At 37.2% G+C, this 25651-nt stretch overlaps 1 protein-coding gene and 1 pseudogene across 2 annotated transcripts in view; both read left to right on the top strand.

The window, feature by feature from the left end:
• mrc1a (mannose receptor, C type 1a) overlaps nucleotides 1–25651 on the top strand; it is a 215565-nt gene that overhangs the window by 96291 nt on the left and 93623 nt on the right. For both annotated transcript variants that reach the window (XM_058780779.1, XM_058780780.1), the window contains exons 8-12: nucleotides 127–284; nucleotides 10387–10500; nucleotides 10701–10816; nucleotides 11554–11702; nucleotides 11850–12046. In XM_058780779.1, the coding sequence (XP_058636762.1) occupies nucleotides 127–284; nucleotides 10387–10500; nucleotides 10701–10816; nucleotides 11554–11702; nucleotides 11850–12046 (734 nt within the window). The remainder of the gene's footprint in view (nucleotides 1–126; nucleotides 285–10386; nucleotides 10501–10700; nucleotides 10817–11553; nucleotides 11703–11849; nucleotides 12047–25651) is intronic.
• On the top strand, nucleotides 16717–24238 carry LOC131543450 (uncharacterized; annotated as a pseudogene).

The raw sequence follows: 25651 nt of genomic DNA, 5'->3' as shown, positions 1-25651 counted from the left end.
CAAAAACACATATTGGGTTTCCATATACTATCCATTAATCCTAACCCTACCTCTAAACATAAACCTCACAGGAAAAACAAAACAAACAAACCATTAATACCACCAATCTGAGTGTTTGTTCTGCAGTGCCTAATGATGAACTCTGGATTGGACTTAATGATCAGAGGATTCAGAACCTGTTTGAGTGGTCAGACAGAACACATGTCACCTTCACCAAGTGGCTTGCTGGAGAACCTTCACACATAATAAATCGCATGGAGGATTGTGTTCTCATCAAAGGAAAGGTTGGTTTTTTTTCCCACAATCCTTTTGTAACAGAGACCCAGGGTGAGGATCAATGTGCAGAGTTTAATAGATCAATAAACATTCCAATTAGTAAATCCACTAAGGTAATGAACGTGAGCCGGTCAAGGTCAAAACCCATATCAAGTCTAAAATAAGTTTTAAATAAATCCAAAAATAGCAGGCATAAAGTTAATAAACCACACATGAGGTTTATAGATAAACAGATAACAACATGAGAAGAAAATGATCACAATAAGTGTACTAACAACCTGACTTCAAACAGACCAAACAGAAAGTGCCATCAACAGGGATACATTTCAGATTGTAGAAGATGAAGTGGTGATAGTGTAGAGGAGAGATGGCAGAAGCAGGCATTACAGATTCCCCTGTTTTAGGAGCACCTCCAGTGCAAATCTCTTTCTGGGTCTACCTATAGGTTATGGAACATGATGATCAGGGTGATCTCGGTGGAAGTCCAAAATCAAAGAAGGATCTAGGATATTATTTGTTGATATCCACAAATACTCCTCTGGGTCATATCCTCCCCACAAGGAAGAATATCCTTATCCCTCCATGTCTAGAATTGATAAGATGAGGTAAGCAGGAGTTCCAGCAACCTTTATGGATGGTGGTAGAGGCTCAGGAGATGGTGGTGGTTATGCTAGTTGCAACACAGAGACATGGAATGAAGGATAAATCTAATAAGTAGCAGGAAGTTCTAAATGATATGTGACAGCATTTATTTGATGTATGATATGAAAGTGTTTTCTAAGTTGGAATTTCAGGCATTGGTACGGTGGCTGAGAGAGCTCAGTGCGCTGCAAATAAAAAAAAAAAAAAACAAACAAATACGTAAATGCACTTACTCACAACACAACCAAATACAGAAACGTGCTGCAAATAGGCATAGACCACATCCGAAATGTTTAAGGGAACCACAAAGTGACAAACCTAGCTGGGACATGCTTATCAATGTTTGCTTTGAAATGTGAGATTTTTGTTTATTTTAACATCCTGATGATTCCATAACTTTTTGGGGATATTATTAACCTAAATAAGTTGATGATATATACACAATTACTGTAACTGTGAAATGTTATTTAAGCTGGCTAACTTACTTTTACAACTTTCCCTACAAAAATGAACCATGATTTTATTATGCCATGGTCTGTCTGAATACTCGATTCTGATTGGCTGGCAGGTGTTGACTAAATTCATTTAACTGCACAGGTAGTTCCAGGTCAGTTTAATCACATTCTATATTAATGCGCTTCCTATAAACATTGGTAACCATAGTAACATACAGTGAGAGTTGAATAGTAATACAGACAAAAATAACCGCCATTTTTATCGTTCCGGTCAAATATTGCAGCGCAAATATTATTAACATCTTTAATATGTGAATGCTGGCAAATGACCATGGCATAAACAGGATAATCAACGGCTAGCTGTGCATTAAACGATTTCAATTCACTTCGCGGAGGCAACCACCCGACGCGCAGCGTGGTTCTTCGCCTCCACGTTGTGCATTCAAATCATTTAATGCACAGCTAGCCTTTGATTATCCCTTACTTATACTGCCTATCCTCTCAGCATACCTGGAATCAGTGTTATAAGTACCCTAGGCACATCATTTTTCCATTTTTGTAGCATAAACACCATCAAACCGATGCGAGCTTCGGACCCTCCAATGTTTCTCTATGGCACTGAAAACTAAAGATGTCAGAGTTCCGCTCCCCATGCATCTAATACTCGACTGCCATTGGCTCATCTGTGTTCGAGGGGAGGGGCTTACCGATAGGTCAATTACAATGCAGTAACAAGTGTGTGAAGTGTAAACTCTATGAATGAAATAAGCACAAATAAAATAGCAGTGTTGCAGTTGCCTTTTTCCATGCATTTCTTGGAAATTACTTAAATCAATTTCCATATTTCTAAACTGCACTCTTACTGTTTTAATTAGAAGATATTCAAATATATATTTATTTTTCGGATCACAAAAGGTCCCCAATCTGGGACTCAAACTTGCGTTGCCTGAAGCACAACCGCACTACATCTCGAACCACTGTCTATACAAGGGTATTGGCTCCGACTGTTAGAAGATATAGTAAATGTACAAATACAAAGAAAGGATTTTTAGAAATCTTGGCCAACTGAAAAGTATGAACATGAAAAGTATGAGCATGTACAGCACTCAATACTTAGTTGGGGCTCCTTTTGCCTGAATTACTGCAGCAATGCGGCGTGGCATGGAGTCGATCAGTCTGTGGCACTGCTCAGGTGTTATGAGAGCCCAGGTTGCTCTGATAGTGGCCTTCAGCTCTTCTGCATTGTTGGGTCTGGCATATCGCATCTTCCTCTTCACAATACGGTTAAGGTCAGGCGAGTTTGCTGGCCAATTAAGAACAGGGATACCATGGTCCTTAAACCAGATACTGGTTACTTTGGCACTGTGTGCAGGTGCCAAGTCCTGTTGGAAAATGAAATCTGCATCTCCATAAAGTTGGTCAGCAGCAGGAAGCATGAAGTGCTCTAAAACTTCCTGCGTAGACCTTGGACCTCAGAAAACACAGTGGACCAACACCAGCAGATGACATGGCACCCCAAACCATCACTGACTGTGGAAACTTTACACTGGACCTCAAGCAACGTGGATTGTGTGCCTCTCCTCTCTTCCTCCAGACTCTGGGACCCTGATTTCCAAAGGAAATGCAAAATTTACTTTCATCAGAGAACATAACTTTGGACCACTCAGCAACAGTCCAGTCCTTTTTGTCTTAAGCCCAGGCAAGACGCTTGTGACGCTGTCTGTTGTTCAAAAGTGGCTTGACACAAGGAATGCGACAGCTGAAACCCATGTCTTGCATACGTCTGTGCATAGTGGTCCTTGAAGCACTGACTCCAGCTGCAGTCCACTCTTTGTGAATCTCCCCCACATTTTTGAATGGGTTTAGTTTCACAATCCTCTCCAGGGTGCGGTTATCCCTATTGCTTGTACACTTTTTTATACCACATCTTTTCCTTCCCTTCGTCTCTCTATTAATGTGCTTGGACACAGAGCTCTGTGAACAGCCAGCCTCTTTTGCAATGACCTTTTGTGTCTTGCCCTCCTTGTGCAACGTGACAATGGTCGTCTTTTGGACAACTGTCAAGTCAGCAGTCTTCCCCATGATTGTGTAGCCTACAGAACTAGACTGAGAGACCATTTAAAGGCCTTTGCAGGTGTTTTGAGTTAATTAGCTGATTAGAGTGTGGCACCAGGTGTCTTCAATATTGAACCTTTTCACAATATTCTAATTTTCTGAGATACTGAATTTGGGATTTTCCTTAGTTGTCAGTTATAATCATCAAAATTAAAAGAAATAAACATTTGAAATATATCAGTCTGTGTGTAATGAATGAATATAATATACAAGTTTCACTTTTTGAATGGAATTAGTGAAATAAATCAACTTTTTGGTGATATTCTAATTATATGACCAGCACCTGTATATTTGCAAGCTGCTGTTTCTCATTGATTAATTAAAAACGGGATATATTTGTGTTTAAAATTCACAATATGAACAGCTGTTCACTTTGACTTTAGCCTATAAGTTAGGTTTAGAAAATTGTTATCTGTTCTGACATATAGTGTGAAAGCATTTGTAAATTTGGCAGTAAAAATCCATTGTTTTGGTCTTGATTGAGCTTGTGTGTAAAAGAAGTTCAAGCATTTTAAATTTGTGTTAATCTGGTCTACTCGTTACTCCCCGGTGTTCCTGTGTGTCCCAGCCTTGCCTTGCCTTGTCCTGTCTATTTTGGATTTATTAAAGACTGTTATTTGAGTTATCCTCGTCTCTTCGTTCCTCCCTGCTGTGTGCACCGTGACAGTCACAACAGACGGATGTTGTGCTAATTGTGTTTAGAGTTTTGAAAATGTGACTAGAGATTGGACAAAAGGATGTTAGCAATTGAAAAAAAACAAAAAAAAACAAAACAAAAATATTTTCTAAAACCAAAATAAAACGGAGCACCTCAAAATATCAATAAAATAAATAAAATCCTTCAAAAAGGTCTCTTCAGTATAACGGATAGATAAAATAATGTTAAGTCAAATTAAAAAGTCATGAGGCTTCTATTCTCAACCCAACAAGCTTTTAGTTGTTTTGCTTAATATTTTGTTGAATTGATTTCTTTAGTGTTATTGTGTTAACACTCTTGTGGTGACTGATGCTTAAGACAAGAAATCTGGTTTGGTTTGGAAGTTATTATTTGTTTTTACCTTCTTCTGATATTGTTTGTTATTTATGAAGTTTATTGTTAATTTATTGGGAATATGTTGGTAGAGAGGCGGGTGCCATTTTCTTTATACCTTGTTTTTCTCCTGTTTATGCTAGTTAGGGAGTTAGTGTATTGCTATTGTATTTTTGTTTCTTTTTCTTAGCTTAGTTAGTTTCTCCCTAATAGTTAGAGGGTTTATGGTTATTTTGGCCTTGCCCCCTCTTGAAGCCTTGACATCTTCCCATATATTTAAAATAAAATAACTTGATTTCTTGGCATTGAGTTGATTGTTGGCATACTTGTCTCTCTAACCCTAGACTAACTGGGAACGTAACATCCACCAACTCTCAGTGAACTTCAGCTGGACATTTGCTGTCTAATCGGCGAAGAGATGCTCTAAATGGTTAGGTGACTCTGTCTTTCTGTAACGGAGCCGATGAGACAGGAGTCAAGCGGATCCAAGTGCAAGCTTTTATTCATAGACATGGTCATAACACAGGCAGGGTCGAACAACAGCAAACGAGTATGGCATGGGCAAGACACAAGAGTATTCCTAAAACAAGCGTGGGTCTTCGATCCGCAAACAAAATCCAGAGGCCTTGACAAGGGCTAATCCGATAACATGAGCAATAATCGAGAGTACAAACAGCAAACAGAGTACAAAACGACAAGACTAAAGATAGATCTGAGGCTATAAACTAGATAAACATATAAACAAGACTTAGACTTAAACTAAGATTTGGAAGGACTCCATAAAGTAGCTATCACTATGAGAGCGATAAACGCTGGACAATACTCAGCAGTGAGAGGGAGGAAGCCCATGGCTTATGTAGCATGTCTAATTACAATCAGCTGTGTGTGTAATCAGTGCATTCAGCTGTGTGTGGGTCATCAGTGCAATGGATGATGGGAACTGTAGTCCGGCGTGAAGTGCAACAGTAGTGTAGTGCAAGAGTCCATGTGGTGAGCGAGTGACCTCTGGTGGTGAGTAGACACTTGCACTGTTCACTTTAATGTTCACTTCTTAATTCGTAGTTACTAGAAACTTTCATTGTGCATACAGTATCGCTTACTGATTATGATGGTATTTTATTTATGTTTTAGTTTTTTTTTTAAATTAATTAATTTATTTTTTAATAGAGATACTACCTTGTCGTTATGTGACTATGGGGTCAATGTTGGTGCTTCAGTAATGTGCAGATTTTTGTTGACACCATGGATCATATTAAGGGGTGCTGGCAGATCAAGGTTTGTTCTTGGTTTGATCTGCCATAGTTCATGGGAATGTGTTTTTTTTTTTTTTTTTTTTTTAATAGTGACGGGAAGGGTGGGGTTGGGGGTGGTTTAATGGTAGACTCAACTGGTTTTATTTTCAAACTTGTATTTTGTCGTATTATGCAGTAATTCTGTTCGATACCTATGACTGACCTTAATATTCTGAGTTGTAATATTAATGATCTAAATGGCCCTCACAAACGTACAGGTTTTTTGGATTTTTTGCGAAGAAGAAACATTGATATAGTGTTAGTTCAAGAATCTGAAGAATTTGAAAGAGGAGGATATACACAGGTGTAATAATAAGTTTTATGAAGTGGTATCTCACTCATCTTCGGATACTAAAATCAAGGGTGTCCTATTATTGGTGCGGAGGACTTTAAATATTACTATTTTAGATAAAGGTTGGGATACAGACGGTAGAATAACACATATAAAACAATAGTGGAGAATAGGAATATTGTATTTCTTTCAGTTTATTCCCTTTGTACTACTGACCCTACTTTTTTCTCTGTTTTGTCAACCTATCGCTTGAAATTTTCGGATTTTGAAATTGTATTGGGTGCAGATACGAATTCTGTAATGTCGCATATCCTAGATAGATCTGGACCAAAGGAATCACACTTTCAACCTTTTTGTTCTGACAAATTGGTGGATAGTTGGCATTTATTAAATCCTTCTCCCCTCTCTCTCACATTTTTGGACTCAGCTCTCACAGAACCTTTCATATTTGTTGGGTACTGAGATATGTTTGACTCCGTGCCATTTTTTTTCATGAATGACTTTTGGGAATTCACCTTGTCTGTCCAACAAAGATGTTTACTGTTAGCTGCTCTCACAGCAGCAAACAAATTGCTAGTCAACCGTTGGAATCCTCCTCAAACAATGGACCCTACTTTTCTACGAACATGGACTGTGTATTTGTTGGACATTATCTCGATGGAACTCTCAACTTCTTGTATACATGGATCTAATGTGAAAACTAAATTTATGGCATTCAGCTTTTAGTACTGTGGGTAACACTTTAGAATAGGGAACACTTATTCACTATTAACTGTGACTTTTCCCTCAATAAATTCCTAATTTGCTGCTTATTAATAGTTAGTGTGGTAGTTGTTAAGTTTAGGTATTGAGTAGGATTAGGGATGTAGAATAAGGTCATGTAGAATAAGGCTGTCAGGGATTCGTCACAATCACCACAATCACCATCCAGGACAATCACCCGCTCACAGTCGCCTGAATACTAATCACCCGCACCTGCTGTCACCAATCAAGCCACAGTATAACACACACACATCCCAACCTCTCATTGTCCGGTCTACCGTTCACCTACACGGACTGCTCTGGACTCCCCATAGAATTACCTACCTGGTATACTTACCCTTGGAGACTCTCCGCCGATCCTCCTACGAATCCTGTTGTTCCCTGATCCAAGATCCTCCACCAACCTGCAAAAGAAAACACATCAGCAAGATCACAGCTAAGCACTCTGAATTCCACACTGTCTTGCTCACTCACCTGCCTTTTGCCTCTCCCGTTCCAGTTTCTCGATTCCCCTTCAATAAACCATCCTGTTTGTCACTTACCTGTTGTCTCTGGCCTTGCTTTGTGACAAAGGCATTAATATGTTCTTAATTACTACTAATAAATGGCTAATATTTTAGTAATATGCATGGTAATAAGCAACTAGTTAAGAGACCTTAAAATAAAGTGTTACCATGTTGTTTCATTTTTTCTAAAATCTTTGTAAAAATTATTTTATGTTTATTTATCTATTAATATTAATTAATACATTTGTATTATTATCTTTTATTTTATTTATTGGTAACACTTTATTTCGATAGTCCACTTTAGATATTCTACTAACAGTAAGTAACTTTGCAACTACATGTCAACTAGCAGTCATTAGAGTATTAGTAGTCTGTATGCTTAATAACTTCTAACACTTTATTTTGATGGGTCCACAACATACAACATACTGATTATGAGAAACTTTGCAAGTATATGTCAACTTATTCCACTAACCCTAAACCTACCCTAACAGTCCACTCTGAGAGTTATTAAACATGTAGTTGCAAATTAATGAGAATTTGTTGACATGTAGTTGACATGTAGTTACAAAGTTACTTATAGTTAGTAGAATGTCTAAAGTGGACTATCAAAATAAAGTGTAACCTATTTATTTATTTATTTATTTTAAGTCTGCCAGGGGGTGGGTTCTAACAGCTACTTTTTGTTTTATACTGTTATTCCCGAAGAAAATTCAATTAACAGTTATTAACAAAAAAAAAGTCAAAGCCTTCTTGCACTGGATGTGCTGGTTTCGGCCTCATTGCCAGCTGCAGTCATGTCCTCATCCCATATATAAAACATATGTGATTCACAACTACTTTGCTAAGGAATTCGCATTCACACAAGTTTGGGTGAGTGGGGCAAAACTCATAAGATCTAGGACTTTCAGTGCCCTGTAGTAGGCAGTATCAAGTCTTTTGTAGCAGAAATAAACTGCTGCAGAAAAGGCTAGGTCCATGCAAAATATAAAGTGTAACTGCAACACTCATTCCAAATATAGTGGAGTAAAAAGTACAGATACTCATTCAAAAATATAGTTAAGTAGAGAGTAAAAGTAGCTAATATCTTTGAAACTCAGTAAAACTACAAAGTATCAAAATAGATACTCAAGTACAGTAATTAATTACATTTACTTTAAAATACTTTACACCTCTGGTTGTTAGTATAAATTTTAATTTTCCATATTAACTGTGGCTCATAAATTAATTTGAATATTCACAATTATTCGATAAACGATAAACTCAAAAATACCAACACAAAAAGTGTCACAGTTTGGGGCCTGTAATAAAGTGCATGATGATGGAGTATTACGAACAGTCCTTTAATAAGTTAGTTCAAATGGAACAGCAAAACTCAGGTTGCCGTGTCAAAAAGTAATAAGACTTTCAGTTTAATGGACATCGACATCTTTGATATTACTTTGGTCACTGTTGCTATGGTTACTGGTAAGGAATACGGCCTTGCACATTTATACAGACAGTATTTGAGCTGCTGTGTGAATGGGACATTTCAAGACTCACACCTGTAAGTAAATGCGATTTTCAATCCCAAAAACTGACAGTGTGAATGTAGCCCTAGCTGTCCAGTCCCAAGAATGCGGTTGTGAGTCCTGGAAATTTAGGGGTGTGAGTTTAGTTACAGAATGTGTGTGAACATAACCGTATTAAGGACTCAAATACAGGACTGATGACCATATTCTGCTGCTGTGCAAAAGTGGCCTATATACATACAGTACATATATATATATATATATATATATATACACACATACATATATATATATATATACATATATATATATATATATATATATATATATATATATATATATATATATATATAAGGATTCTCTGATTAATAAAAGTTAAAGAGAACAGCATTTATTGAAAAAAATAAATTTTGTGTTACAAATTAAAATATACAATGCTATTCAAAAGTTTGGGGTCAGTACATTTTTACTTTCTTTTTTTAAAAGAAATTCATACTTTTATTCAGGAGGGATGTGTTAAATGAATAAAAAGTCATAGTAAAGACTTATATTGTTAGAAAAAAAATGTGACATGGGCTGGGGAATTAAGTTCTGATATGTCGTAGCCACAGTGGGATCGGAGGCACCCCCCCCCCCCCCCAATTATTAAACATTTATTAATTTATAATCCAATACTAATATTATTAACATTATTATTTATACTTGCCCTCTTCGTTGTACTCCACCCCTCCCCAATTTTGATGTAATCGTTTTTATTATTATTACTATCATTATGATTAACATTATTATAGTTATTATTGTTGCTAATAACATTTGTTGTCTGTAATATTATTATTATTAGTCTTTATTTATTTCTATTTATATATTTATTTATTTATTTATTTTTTACTCTACTTATATCTGTTATCAATCTATTATGATACTATTTCAGTTGTATGCTTCCTTCCCCAACCCTAGATACAATGACAAACACATACACACACACACACACACACATGCTCACAGACATATGAATGCAAATACAGGAGTTAATCAGAACGGACTCGTAATGTTGGCCATCAGTATGTTTGTTTGTCCAAGTGGTTCTACATTTTGGCACATGTAAATATTGTCACCTTCTAAACTCAGTGTCTTTTTTTTGTTGTTGTTTTTTTTCTTCTCTTTGTCTTATATGTTATATGTTTGGTCCATGGGGTTATGTATTTGGTACATGTAAACATTGTCACATTCTTATATATATATATATATATATATATATATATATATATATAATAAAAAACATTCTATTTTGAACAAATGCTGCTCTTTTTAACTTTGTATTCATCAAAGAATCAAAGAAAAATGTATCACGTTCCAAAAAAAAAGACTGGAGTAATGATGCTGAAAATTTTTCCTGTATTTTTGATCAAATAAATACAGCCTTGATGAGCAGAAGAGACTCCCTTAAAAACATTAAAAATCTACGTATTGAATAGCTGTAATTTTGTTTTTTGCCTCTGTAATAGGACGGCAGATGGGCAGACCATATGTGTGAGATGGAGCGTGGCTACATCTGCAAAAAGAAATCATCTAGCAAGCCTTATGGCACCCCAGAGGTTGTCAGTCCTGGATGCCTAGCTGTGAGTCTACTGTAAAAGATGCTGTTCTCTACTTCACAAGTCAGCACCTCAGCATATGTGATTAATTGTCAAAATTATTAATAATTTAATTTAAATCCAGAGTTTGTTTAAAAAATCCCCAAACAATCTTTATTTCTAATGGTATAAGATGTATGAGGAATTGTCATTGTGATTAAGTCATGTCTATCTGGCTCCCATAGGGTTGGGTTAGGTACAGCTCTTACTGTTATATTATTGCCATGGAAAGCAAGTCTTTTAATGAGGCCAAACTGAAATGTGAGCAGACAGGAGCTCGTTTGGTTGATGTTGCCAACAGGTAATGCAGATTATATTTGTAGATAATCATATAGGGTACAACTGACCTAAAGGTACACCTCATAGAAAAATGTGTTTTTCAATACTCCCATAGTGTATGACTGCAGAAAATATAGTAATGTTTTTATGACACATTGATAGAGCAACACGTGTGGGGAAATAAATCATAAAAATGGGTTGTTTAATTTAAAAATATTTTGTATTTACCTGCTTTGGAAACATTACAGTAAACACTGCTATTAGAGATAAAAGGAGCAAACCTGAAAAAAAGACTTGAAGATTTGGGGGTAAAAAACAAGAGATTCTTAGTGAATTCCAGGACTTTTATGGAATATATTCCATATATATTTATGGAATATATATTATAAATTAAATCTATAATAGTTTACCCGGGTGTGCCTTTAGCCCTGCTGTACCCTATTATTCATTATAGATATGCAATTGCCAGTAATTTATTGTGCAGTTCAGAACATTCTTTGTTTAGTGCCTGTTTTGTGTTTGATTGTTTTTCTTCCTTTGCTTGAATTTTTTTGGTTTTGATTCACTTTTTGTATTTAATACATTCCTGTTTTTCTATATTAAGAATATTTCTAGACTACTTTAATTGTGCACAATGCAAATAATTTCTGTTCATGTGGCATTATTATATTCGTCTTTGTTTACTTTAGTAAACACTTTTCATTACTGTCTGTATGCAAACATTTATACAACATTCTTAAATGCTGTGTCTTTAATTAGGTATGAGAATGCTTTTCTCATTAGCCTGGTCGGTCTTAGGCCTGAGAAGTATTTCTGGATTGGCCTAAGTAATACTGAACGACTTGAGCACTTCCAGTGGAGTAATGGTGATAAAGTCAAATTTACACACTTTAATGTTGGCATGCCAGGTATGTTGATTAGTAATCACATTTTTATGAAACTTTAGTTTTTTATGAAATATTAGGTATTATGCTTTGATTGTGTGACATGAAGTCATGTCTGAATCTACCTAAATCCAAATCTAATTTTTGGTCTTTTGTCTTTTCACTTTGTAGAAAGGCACAGAGGTTGTGTTGCCATGTTAACAGGAACTTCAGCAGGATTATGGGATGTACTGGACTGTAACAGTAAACAGAAATACATCTGTAAAAAAATGGCAGAGGGTGTTACAACCACGCAAGTGCCCCCAACTACACAGCCTCTCAGCTGTCCAGCTGAGTGGACTAAAAAAGATCCAGGGAATTGTATTCAGGTAAATGTGCATAAATATATTCCCTCCTGAAAGAGTGACATGTAACACTCATACCAGAGGTTAGTTTAACAATAAATGTTCTGCCATATACTAAACTTAATTTGCAGATATACATTTTGTCCATTATTTATAATGTGCTTAGTGGTTAAATTGAACATAATAGTAATTCAAAGTGCTTTATTTAAAATAATTAAAACATAGTAAAAAAGTAACTGAATATGGTCATGGGCATGTGTTCAGGACAGGACTCTTATCAAACATGTGAATTTTGGTGCAGATCGGACATTCTGTGCCTGAATTATAACAACTTCCTTTTTCATGGCGAAACATTGAAGTTTGTCGGGCCGCCATGGACACATGCTTCAATGAAAACTTGAGATCTTCGCAATTTAGCGTCACAAAGAGCTTTAGATTACACTGACCAACTTTGGTGTTGATCTGTTTAAATCTCTAGGAGGAGTTTGTTTAAATACAATGCCTGAAAATGGCAAAAACGGCAAAAAACTTGCCAATAAAATTCAAAATAACAGACTTCCTGTTGGGTTTCAGGCTTCATACAAGGGGACTTTTTTGTAGGTATTGGTGTGTTACATGTGTCTACCAAATTTTGTACATGTATGTGAAACATAGCTTGAGGGGCACTTCGTTGAAATTTTATAGGTGGTGCTATCGAGCCATTTTTCAACACCCACTTCTGAAACCCATATCAGATGTAAATTTTCACCACTTTTGGCATGTGTGCAAAGTTTCATGAGTTTTCAAAAATGTGATTCATTTTGGAGAAGAAGAAGAATCTGAGCAATTCCAATAGGGTCCTCGCACCACTGGTGCTCGGGCCCTAATAAAAGTTGCTAGGCAATTCAGTAAAAAGTAAAAAGGCAGCGCTCTGATATACAGCATTGAATTTACATAAACATGAGATTTTGCCAAAACTATCTTTTCTAGAACAAATAATAGATTAGTGAGACCAAGGACTGCCCATTAGATTTACCCAAAATTAATTATATCTCATGTTTAACCACTATAGAGACATCAGAGCCAGTTTTAAATTCCCAGAGATCTGGCCGAGGTGTGGCGCAAGCAGAGTGACATGATTACAAACTGTGAAATAGATATTGGAGTTCTGATATCACTCTAAAATCGCACTCTTATCAGCCAATCAGATTTGAGGACCAGAAAGAATGTCTCGGGTTACTTGACTGTAACCTTGTTGCATTTCATTCTTTGTTCGACCGGTTGTGAAGCATGTGTGTCAAACACGCCAAGAATTGGCTGAAATAACCTTGGTAGGTGACGTCATTTGATTATGTGCACCTGAGGTTTATAAATAGATGTGAAACGGACACATCTTCAGGCAAACTCTAAGCAGGATGGCAAGACTGACAGAGCCTGCAAATTCCCAATTCTCTTCAGAGAAGTAAGAGCCATGAGAAAAACCATCTTTAGTGTCAGAAACCTGACAGGTGCTGACTCTAGTGGTTTGAAGGGGTCCCAACCAGACCTTCGAGCAGTAAGGCTAAGTCCTACGAAGGGACTGTCAGTCTGGTGGGCGGTCTCAAACACTGAGCTCCACAGATGAAACGGGCGATTAGAGGGTGCTTTCCCACAGAAACCCCATCAATTAGAGCGTGGCAGGCCGTTCCAGCGGCCACATAGACTCTGAAAGTACCAGGTTATGTGCCTCAGGACAATTTTTCTTGCAGGAACTCCAGCACTGAAACAACCCGGCAGTGAACTGGGTCTGCACGGTGTGTCATACACCACCTTTCGAAAAAGCACCATCTGAGGGCATAACTTCTTCTAGTGGAGGGAGACCTAGCACACAGAATAGTCTGTACTACGTCTGGAAGCCCAGCATATCTCGTTTGTCCCCCTCAGCGGCCAGAGATGAAGGTTCCAGAGCTCAGGCCGAGGATGAATTAGAGCTGAGAACCATACTCTGGTCGGCCAATGGGGCGCCATCAGTAAGAGGCGAGACCCTTGTTGACTGACCTAGGTCAGGACTTCCGGGAGCAGAGCAATTGGAGGGAGTGCATAAAGACACAGTCTAGGCCAAGTATGGACCATTGCATCCAGATCTAGGGGAGCTGGGTGAGTCAGAGAGAAGTAGAGGGGACATTGTGCTGTTTCCTGTGAAGCAAAGAGGTCCACCTCCGCTTTCAAAATTTGTCTGACTACCTTGGGGTGGAGTTTCCATTCCCTGTGTTTCCCAGCTTGTCTGGACAGCGAATCTGCTCCCACATTCAAATGCCCCAGAATGTAAATTTCCATGATGGACAGGAACTTGTCCTGTGTCCAAAGCAGAACCTGCTGCGCTAGCCCGATCAGGCGGCACAAATGCAGTCTGCCCTGACGGCTTATGTAAGTGACTGCCACAGCCTTGCCCCCCCTGCACTAGGACGTGGTAACCCCTGCTGGAAGATTTATTTCAGGGCCCGAAATACAGCCATCATTCCGAGGCAATAGGGGCAATAGATGTTCCCAGTTGGGAAGATGACCTCTCCAGATCCCTTGGGCTGGATGGTCATCCAAGACCGCTTCCCAGCCCATGAGGGAAGCGTCTGTCATTAGCATCTCGCAACGACAACACGTGACTAGAATGGGAGCCAAAGTCAGAAACCAGGGTCTGAACCACACAGAGTGGGTACAAAGCCCTTAGCGCATAACCCTTATATGCCTCTGGGGATTGGCCCTTAGATGAAATCCCATGGCTCTGAGCCACAACTGCAATGGTCTCATGTGCAGGATGCCAAAAGGTTTCCCAAAGATGCTGTCACCATGAGAACTTTCCGAAAGTAATGTACAGTAACTTTCTGGCCTAGCCTGAAATCCTTCAAGGTGTTTACAATGGATTCAACACATGCAGGAGACAGCTGCACCCGCATTGTGATCAAATCCCATACAACCCATAAATGCATTTTCCCCTGGGTAAAAGAGAAAACGCTTTCCTTGGCGTTGAGTCTCAACCCCAGAGACTTGAGATGAGCAAGGACAACATCCCTATGTTTAAGCGCAAGCTCTTAAGACTGGGCCAAATCAGCCAGTCATTGAAGATAACGCTGCATCCATTTATTTTGTTTATGTGCGGGGTGACAAGGCTTGGCCGAACGGAAGAACCCAATACTGGTAAGCTTTGCCCCCGAAAGCGAACCCCAGGAACTCCCTGCATTGTGGCAAAATTTCAAGATGAAAGTATGCGTCAATTTTCACCAACCAATCCCCTGATTGGATCTGAAAGAACAATCATTGATTGTCAGCATTTAGAAAGCAGTTCAGTCCGCGAAGATCTAAAATTGGATGCAACCCCCCGTCATTTTTGGGAACCATAAAATATTGGCTGTAGCAGCCCGACTCTCTGTCTGGGAAGGGCAGATGTTCTACGACCTATCAAACGATTAATTTGCGGGGGAAAAAAATTAACGCGTTAATATTTTTTAACGAAGATTAATCGTTTGTAAGGTTTGACCCCGACTTCTTCCCATCATCGCAGCGCGGAAGGTTATCTATCATTGTGTGATGAGGGTACAGTGAACCAGTGTTACCAGGGCAGCGGCACAAGTGGGCTATTTTGAAAATACAGTTGCGGGAAAAATTACAGAGCCGTGGGTTGTGTTTTTTTGGGCTACTTTTATAATGTACCACGGCCGCCAAAAGTGTATATAGACAAATAAAAATTTAAATTAAAATAGATCCTTTTACTAATGTGTATTATAGTTGAAATGTATCCCTGGCAACTTAAGAACGGAGAGGTGGTTGTAACATCAAACAACGTGAGTTTCAGCCAGAGCATACATGTTAAGGCTTTTACACAGCAGAAATAAACACGACAACAGCCACTATAGATTATATAAGATAATAAACACACGATTATGATAGGATATTTGTATGTGATTTTCTTGAGATGAATGTGTAAGTCTGAAATGCTAATTTGTGCAGCGATATAAAAGGCTATAAATAGCATATTTTAACAACAGTAAACGACCAAATTCCACATGTGATTGTAAAAGGAAATTATTACAAACACTCGATGGTTGTTTGAAGTGAGTTCTGAGTAAAAGTGTACTATTAATCTCATAAATTGTTTTATGAAGCATGATGCTAATGTTAGCTCTAATGCACCTGCAGAACAGGTCCAATTCTTCTTCATAATGCATTTTGTCATAATACCTCACGGAAGGACGCAAGAAATGTTTTGTTGTATTTATTTAGAAATACTTTTGATAATAGTTGGGTAAATACTGGGATTGAAGCGATGTGACTTGGTAAACGTTTTATTGCCAGTTTAAAGGCTGATAATGGCTGAATAAAAACAAAATAATAATGATAAAAGAATAATAAGGATTATGTCTCATACCTGGCGGAAGTGTGAAAGGTTCTGTTTCCTTAAACTAGTTTGTCATGCATTTCTTTATTTCAACACATTTACAGGTAAATCCTAGTATTTTAAATTTATGACATCATGATTAATCACAGTCCATGACTGTGATTAACGCGATTAAATTTTTAATCGATTGACAGCACTAATATATATATATATATATATATATATATATATATATATATATATATATAAATATATATGTGTGTATACAGTTGGGGTCAAAAGTTATGCATGTTATTGTCTATTTAGTCCTGACCTGAACAAGATATTTCAAATAAAAGATGTTTACATTAGCCCACAAGAGAAAATAATAGTTGAATCTACAAAGTGAACCCTTTCAAAATTTTACATCCCCTTGATTCTTAATACTGTATTTTTACCTGCATGATCCACAGCGGGTTTTTTTGTCGAGTCCCTTGTATGTCCTGAACAGTTAAATTGCCTGCTGTTCTTCAGAAAAATCCTTCAGGATCCTCCACAAATTCTTTGGTTTTGCAACAGTTTTGTGTATTTGAACCCTGTCCAACAATGACTGTATGATTTTGAGATCCATCTTTTCACACTGAGGACAACTGAGGGACTATATGCAACTATTACAGAAGGTTCAAACGCTCAGTTTCTGTTCAAACTTTTGATTTAGAAGATTACATGTTTGCCAAAAGACAAAATAAGTTCAATTTACCCTGATCTTCAAATTCAAAAATTTCCAACACCCGGCTCTTAATGCATGGTTTGGTAACACTTTACAATACGGGTGCACAAATAATGCTTAACTAATGCACAGATAATCATGAGTTAATGTATAACTCATGATGAACTAAACCATTTATTAATGATTACTGCATCAGCAACTAATGAACATTCTATATGATTCAAATATTAAGTAATCAATAAATTGTTATCAGTTAAATGCGTCATAATATATTAATTACCTAATAACTTATTTTATTAACTAATGAAGTAAATTCATATGTTAATTACCACATTGGGTCGAAGCCATGCCTTTAAACTTCCGGTTGTCTGCTTTAATTAATCATTAGCTAATGATTTGCATGGGTATCATTATGTTATGACATTACTTGTTGAGGCACATGACTATTAACTAATTGTTAAGTAATATGTCATTGTGGTTATAGATTTTGAATTAGTTAGATAGTCGATTGATTTTATACAACAGTTCAGTAAACAAAACGTTTAAATTATGGGTTACATTTTAGACACAATATTGTCTGTTTTTGCATTTTGTCCATTGCATTTCCACGGTCAAGTCCACCTGGGCTTGATCGGGCATCCTTGAGGCCAAAAGACAGGGAGTTTTGGCCAGCCAAATACTTTGGTCCAAAGCAGGCCAGCTGTGGTATGAGGAATTGTCATGAACACAGATAGAGTCAAAAGCGGTTTAGTGATGCTGCTCATTTCCCATGTTTTTACATCGAGCTACCAGCAAACATCGGCATTTAAGGCAATTAAAATAATATTCAGCTTTTAGACAACAGGGAGTGTCTTAACTCTAAGGCAGCATTCTGAATATCAATCACTTACCTTCTGTAATCTTTCAGGTGTATAATATACCCTATGTATAACCCTCTATGGTACGCAATATGATATCAATGAGAAAAAAAAAAGTTTCCTGCTTAAAATTGGACACTGTAACAATTTTGTTGCCTTAAGGCATTGAAATACAAATTGAAAAAAGAAACATTCATTGAAAACATCAATTTCTTTAAAGGGGTCATCAGATGCAAAATTCACTTTTACATGGTGTTTGAACATAAATGTGTGTTGGCATTGTGTATACACAACCACCCTATAATGATAAAAATCCACCCAGTGTTGTCCACAAAATGCTTGTTATTTTTTTTTTATTCAGTACTGTCCTGAGTAAGATATTTTACATAAAAGATATTTACATTTAGTCCACAAGACAAAAAATTGCAGAAATTATTAAAAATTGCCCCATTCAATAGTTTGGGAACCCTTGGTTCTTAATACTTTGTGTGGTTACTTGGATGATCCACAACTGTTTTTTTTTTCTTTTTGTTTCTTTTTGTTTTGTTTTGTTTTGTTTTGTGATGGTTGTTCATGAGTCCCTTGTTTGTTCTGAACAGTTAAACCAAGCATTGTTCTTCAGAAAATCCTCCATGTCCTGCAGAATCTTCAGTTTTCCAGCATCTTTTGCATATTTACATAAATCTGTATGATTTTGAGATCCATCTTTTCACACTGAGGACAATTGAGGGACTCAAACACAACTATTAAAAAAAGGTTCAAACATTCATTGATGCTCCTGAAGGAAATTCGATGCATTAAGAGCCAGGGGTGAAAACATTTTGAATTTGAAGATCAAGGTAAGTTGTACTTAATTTATCCTCCGGGAAACATGCAAGTATCTTCTGTTGCTTCCGAAGGGCAGTACTAAATGGAGAAAAAAAAAAAAAAAAAAAGTATACAAAATAAGAAAAATTTGGACATCTTCATCCTGTTCCGTTTTTCACGAGTTCATCAAATGGCAGTGGTAAGTGAATTCATTCATCAATAACAGTGAGTGTTGGCTTCTTCTCCTGCTATTGTTGTTTGCACTGCTTACCACATGTAGCTTACAGTTTATCCGTCTCTGTCAGCAGCGAGGGATTCACGTGTGATAAATGTAGGGAAATAGTTAGGCTGACAAAGAAGATTTCAGAATTAGAGACACTCATCCAAACTTTAGTTGAGAAACAGTAAGAATGTAAGGGCTGTAGATACTGCTTTGGATGCGACTAGCTCAGGGAGTCCATTGTTCGGTTCCGGTAGAGCCCGTGCAGCAGGGCAACTGGGTGACTGTAAGGCGGCCTAGTCGCGGGTCAAAACACCGCTCTTCCGTTCCGATCAAAACATCAAACAGGTTCTCCCCACTCAGTGACGCACCCACTGAGAAACCTGTTGAAAGTGCTCTAGTTATTGGCGATTCTATTGTACGGAACATGAAAATAGAGACACCAGCCACCATAGTCCAATGTTTACCGGGAGCCAGAGCGCCTGACATCTTGGCAAATTTAAAAGTGCTGGCTAATGCTAAACGTAAATTCAGTAAGATTGTTATTTACGTCGCCACTAATGATGTTCGACTTCGCCAGTCGGAGATCACTAAAAATAATGTTAAAGAGGTGTGTGAACTTCGCAACATCACAAGCACGATGTCAGACACTGAAATATGCTCTGGTCCCCTCCCTGCTTACTGGGGTGATTAGATTCATAGCAGACTGTCGTCACTCAATGGCTGGATGTCTAAGTGGTGCCTGCAGAATGACATAGGTTTCATAGACAATTGGACGAGTTTTTGGGGCAGACCTGACCTGTTGAAAAGAGATGGTCTTCATCCCTCCTGGGGTGGTGCTGCTCTTCTCTCTAGAAATAGAGCACATAGTCTTAGAGTTCGTACTTGACTAACTGGGGCCCAGGTCAGGAAGCAGACAGACTGGCTAAACCGACCATCTGCTAGCCTCCTCACATCACAGAAGTCAGTTAATTCTCAGCACATAGAGACTCCTTCACCTAGATATCACACTATAGAGACCGTGTCTGTTCCCCGAACTAGAAAATACAGAAAACATCCAAACCAAAGTAAGAGTAAAAATTTAATTGATGTTCAACAAATAAAAAACGGATATAATACAGATAAACAAATGATAAAGCTTGGCTTATTGAATATTAGATCCCTTTCTACAAAAGCACTTTTTGTAAATAATATGATCACTGACCATAAACTAGATGTGCTTTGTTTGACAGAAACCTGGCTAAAACCAGATGATTACATTACTTTAAATGAGTCTACACCCCAAGATTACTGTTACAAACATGAACCGTGTCCAAAAGGTAAAGGGGGAGGTGTTGCTACAATTTATAGCAATATTTTCAGTATTTCTCAGAGGTCGGGTTTCAAGTATAATTCGTATAAAACATTATCCAAAGAAACAAGTGTTAATGATAAATCCCCTGTGATGTTTGTACTGGCTACTGTATACAGGCCACCAGGGCACCATACAGACTTTATTAAAGAATTTGCTGATTTTCTATCTGAGTTAGTGCTGGTTGCAGATAAAGTCCTAATTGTTGGTGATTTTAATATCCATGTTGATAATGAAAAAGATTTGTTGGGATCAGCATTTATAGACATTCTAAACTATTGGTGTTAAACAACACGTGTCGGGACCTACTCGTGGTCAAAATCATACTCTAGATTTAATACTGTCACATGGAATTGATGTCAGTGACATTGAAATTTTGCAGCAGAGCGATGATATCTCAGATCATTATCTAGTTTTGTGTATATTCCATATAGCTAAAGCTGTAAGGCCAACTCCTTGTTATAAATATGGTAGAACCATCACCTTGACCACAAAAGACTGCTTTATAAATAATCTTCCTGACTTCTCAGTTCCTCAGCATATCCAATAGCTCAGAACAACTTGTAACATAAACTATGGACTCTCTCTTTTCTAGCACTTTAGATACGGTTGCTCCTTTATGCTTAAGGAAGATTAAGAAAAAGAGTCCAACACCGCGGTATAATGAGCACACTTGGGCCTTAAAGAGAGCAGCCCGGAAAATGGAGCGCAGCTGGAGAAAATCAAAATTAGAGGTATTTCGTATTGCTTGGCGGGAAAATACTCTCTCTTACAGGAAAGCATTAAAAACTGCTAGATCTGCTTACTTTACGTCTCTTTTAGATGAAAACAAACACAACCCCAAGTATATATGGCTAAATTAACAAAAAAAATAACATCAGCAGGTGCAGACATTACCCAGCAGCACAGTAGTAATGACTTTATGAACTACTTTACTTCCAAGATCGAAACTATTAGAGATAAAATTGTAACCATGCAGCTGTCAGCCACAGTATTGCATCAGATAGTCCGCTATAGATCCCCTGAGGAACAATTCCACTCATTCTCTTCTATTGGAAATGAAGAATTGTATAAACTTGTTAAATCATCTAATCCAACAACCTGTATGTTAGACCCTGTTCCATCTAAGCTCCTAAAAGAGGTGCTTCCAGAAGTAATAGATCCTCTTCTGAATATTAACTCATCATTGTCATTAGGATATATCCCAAAAACCTTCAAACTGGCTGTTATTAAGCCTCTCATTAAAAAAAAAAACACAACTTGACCCCAAAGAATGAATCAATTACAGACCGATCTCGAATCTCCCTTTTCTGTCAAAGATATTAGAAAAGGTAATATCATCACAACTATGTTCCTTCTTAGAGAAAAAATATATATGTGAGGATTTCCAGTCAGGTTTTAGACCATATCATAGTACTGAAACTGCTCTCATTAGAGTTACAAACGACCTGCTTTTATCATCTGATCGTGGTTGTATCTCTCTATTAGTGCTACTGGATCTTAGCGCCACGTTTGACACTATTGACCACAACATTCTTTTAAATAGACTAGAAAATTATGTTGGCATTAGAGGAATTGCACTGGCATGGTTCAAATCGTACTTATCTGACCGCCATCAGTTTGTGGCAGTAAATGAAGAGGTATCATACCAATCACAAGTGCAGTATGGGGTACCTCAAGGCTCAGTACTAGGGCCATTACTTTTCATGCTTTACATGTTACCCTTGGGAGATATCATTAGGAAACATGGTGTTAGCTTTCACTGTTATGCTGATGATACTCAGCTCTATATTTCTTCGCGACCTGATGAAACTTACCCATTTGCAAAACTAACAGAATGTATAGTTGATATCAAAAACTGGATGACTAGCAATTTCTTACTGCTAAAACTACTAAAGAGGTGTTAATTATTGGACCAAAAACTTTTGCATATACAGTAATAACCTAGATCACTGTCTAATACTTCATGGCTGCGCTGTAAATTCTTCGTCATCAGCTAGGAACCTAGGCGTACTTTTTGATAGCAATCCTTCCTTCGAGAAACATGTTTCTAGCATTTGTAAAATTGCATTTTTCCATCTTAAAAATATATCTAAATGCAGAAACATGAATTCATGTGTTCATTACCTCGAGGCTAGATTATTGTAATGCTTTATTGGGTGGTTGCTCTGCATGTTTAATAAAGAAACTCCAGCTGGTTCAAAATGCAGCAGCTAGAGTTCTTACTAGAAGCAGGAAGTATGACCACATTAGCCCGGTTCTGTCAACACTGCACTGGCTCCCTATTAAACATCGTATACATTTTAAGATCTTGCTAATTACCTATAAGGCCCTGAATGGTTTGGCACCTCAGTATTTGAGTGAGCTCTTATCGCATTATAGTCCTTCACGGCCGCAGTGATCTCAAAACTCTGGCCATTTGATAATACCTAGAATATCAAAATCAACTGCGGACGGGAGATCATTTTCCTATTTAGCGCCCAAACTCTGGAGCGGGAAGCAGACACACTCTGTCAGTTTAAATCTAGATTAAAGACCCATCCCTTTAACCTGGTTTACACATAATACACTATCGCATTCCTATAATTCAAATCCGTTATAGGATTGTTAGGCTGCATTAATTAGGTCAACTGGAACTGGGAACACTTCCCAAAACACCTGATGTACTTGTTACATTGTTAGAAGAATGGCATCTACGCTAATATTAGTCTGTTTCTTTCTTATTCCGAGGTCACCGTAGACACCAGATCCAGACTGTATCCAGATCAGATGGTGGATCAGCACCTAGAGATGACCTCTACAGCCCTGAATGTCAGCGGAGACCAGGACAACTAGATGAGCCCTAGAGACTGATCCCCAGTGAAGACCCTGTCTCCTAGGCGGCCATCGAGACAAGACCACAGGAACCAGAAGAGTCCTCTGCACAATCTGACTCTGCTTTAGCCTAGATTTGCTGATTTTGTCTGGCCAGAGGAGAATGACACTATTTCGACACACTATTTCCCTGTCTAAATACTGTAAAGCTGATATAAAGCCACCCAGCTTTATATCAAGTTGATGAAAAGCTGCTTTGACACAATTTGCATTGTTAAAAGCGCTATGCAAATAATAGTGACTTGACTTGACTTGTTCAAATGTTTTCACCCCCTGGCTCTTAATGCACCATGTTTCCTTCTGGAGCATCAGTGAATCTTTGAACCTTTTTTAATAGTTGTGTTTGAATATTTACTATATGGGGTGTTTCAAAGGTGTTGAATAGGTGTGCCTTTGCAGGATGTTTGTGCTGTTGCTGGCTTGCCTTTTCTGCATGCATTTATTAGGTTTTGCAGTGTAATGTGCAAGGTCAGTGTGGATTCAACCCCAGGATCACAAGTCCTTCTGGGTTGATTCATTCCTGTAACCAAAGGTTTTTGAATATACTTTTCAAAACCTGCGGGACAGGCACCCATTATAACTGTGATAAAGGCAATGAGTATTGAAGTTTACATAGCATCAACACGATGATGCAACATCAGGGGTGTACTCTAGAAAGCAGGGTTAACTTACCATCTGCTACACCCTGAACTCTTGGATGATTAACCCAAACCTTGCTTACTCGAGAAACACGTCAGGGAGTAAGTACATTCAACACAGAGTATGTTCCTGTTTAACACACAAGACATTCTCAACAGAGTGATGAATCGACGAGTCACTATGGAAACGGACGCTAAGAAAAAGTGTTCCATGTTGCTTTTTTCTTTTGTTCAGTGATCATTTACATGCTTACAGCATATCGCCACCTAATTGATGGTTGTGAACTCATTTGTCATATTTTATTTATTATTTTAATCACTGAGAGTAAGAACTATATTATTTGTTTGATGCTAATTATATAATAAGAAATATCACATTTATTTATTTTTTAAATATATTATAGAAAATGCAGATCCATAACTAAAATATAACTATATTAGAATAAAATAAACATTACCTTGTATATGACAATAGAATAATATAATATTACTTTATATAGTACTTGTAATAGTGTTTATAATTAATACATCGTACAACTAATATATATATATATATATATATATATATATATATATATATATATATATATATTTATTTATAATTATATATATATATAATTTAATAATTATTGCCCTGATGGAAATGGGGATTTTAATGCTTTAGCTCTTTTCTTACAGCCACTTTCTAAGTTTGTGAAGTTCAACAATCTTTTGCAGCACATCAGAAATATATTCTTTGGTTTTGCTCCTTGTGATCAATGATTAAGGGAATTTGGCCTTTGTGTTCCTCATATTTATAATCCTGTGAAACAGGAAGCTAAGGGTGGACAACTTCATGTTCCTAGTCACCCTGGTGTGATAAAAAAAATATGAATGGAAATACTTCATATTAGATATTTTAATCAAAATAATTTCTAGAGGTACCAATAATTGTGGCCATTGTGTACTAGAGAAAAATATTTATTTACCAATGTGATTTTGCCCCACTTTAAATTAAACTTCAATTAAAGGTTAGACTTTTAAAAAAAATGTTTAATGAAAGATCAAATGGATAAACAGTGCATACTTATATTCACAGCCTTCTTTGATCATGTTTACCAAGGGTATGAATAATTTTGAGCACAACTGTATATATGTCAGTAGGTCACGCATGCGCTGATAGCGCTGAAGTAAACTAACCCTGAAACATAACCTACTCCGGAGCAAGTTATTTTCAGAGAATAAGGTGGTATGGCTACTTACATACACTGAAAGTTACCTCCATTTTTGGAACCGAAAGCTGAGTTTATCCGCTTACTTACCCTTGAACATACCCTGGTATGTCACATAACCTTCTTTCTGGAATTACAGATAGCCTGGGATTACACAAGATTTGTATTTTAATAGGACGAATAATTTGCTTTTTGGGTTAAAATAATTTCTTAATATGAAATTCGAATGGTATGACAATTAGAGATTAGACTGTCCAGAAATTGAAATCTGCATACTAATACACACTATATACACATAGTCACACAATGCTGATGTTGATAACATTAACAATTTTGACAACAAAGTATAACAATAATAATAATAATAATAATAATATGCATGGTTTGATGTGATATGAGCTAACCGATTGTCAGATTTTAATCACCATTGGTAGCACAATGTATTGTGATGCTTTTTTTCCTCAGTTGGTCAGAACAAACGTGGCAGACTTGTTACTTGTTCAGATGGCAATATCCAGTGAAAATTCTTATTTGGGTCATATATTCTAAGACGTAGGCTAGAATCTGTGATTCCTAAGTACAGTATCCACACCGCAGTGACTGGCAGCCACACA

This window comes from Onychostoma macrolepis, chromosome 07, assembly GCF_012432095.1.
Source record: "Onychostoma macrolepis isolate SWU-2019 chromosome 07, ASM1243209v1, whole genome shotgun sequence".
NCBI lineage: Eukaryota > Metazoa > Chordata > Actinopteri > Cypriniformes > Cyprinidae > Onychostoma > Onychostoma macrolepis.
This window is presented reverse-complemented; position numbering and strand designations above follow the sequence as displayed.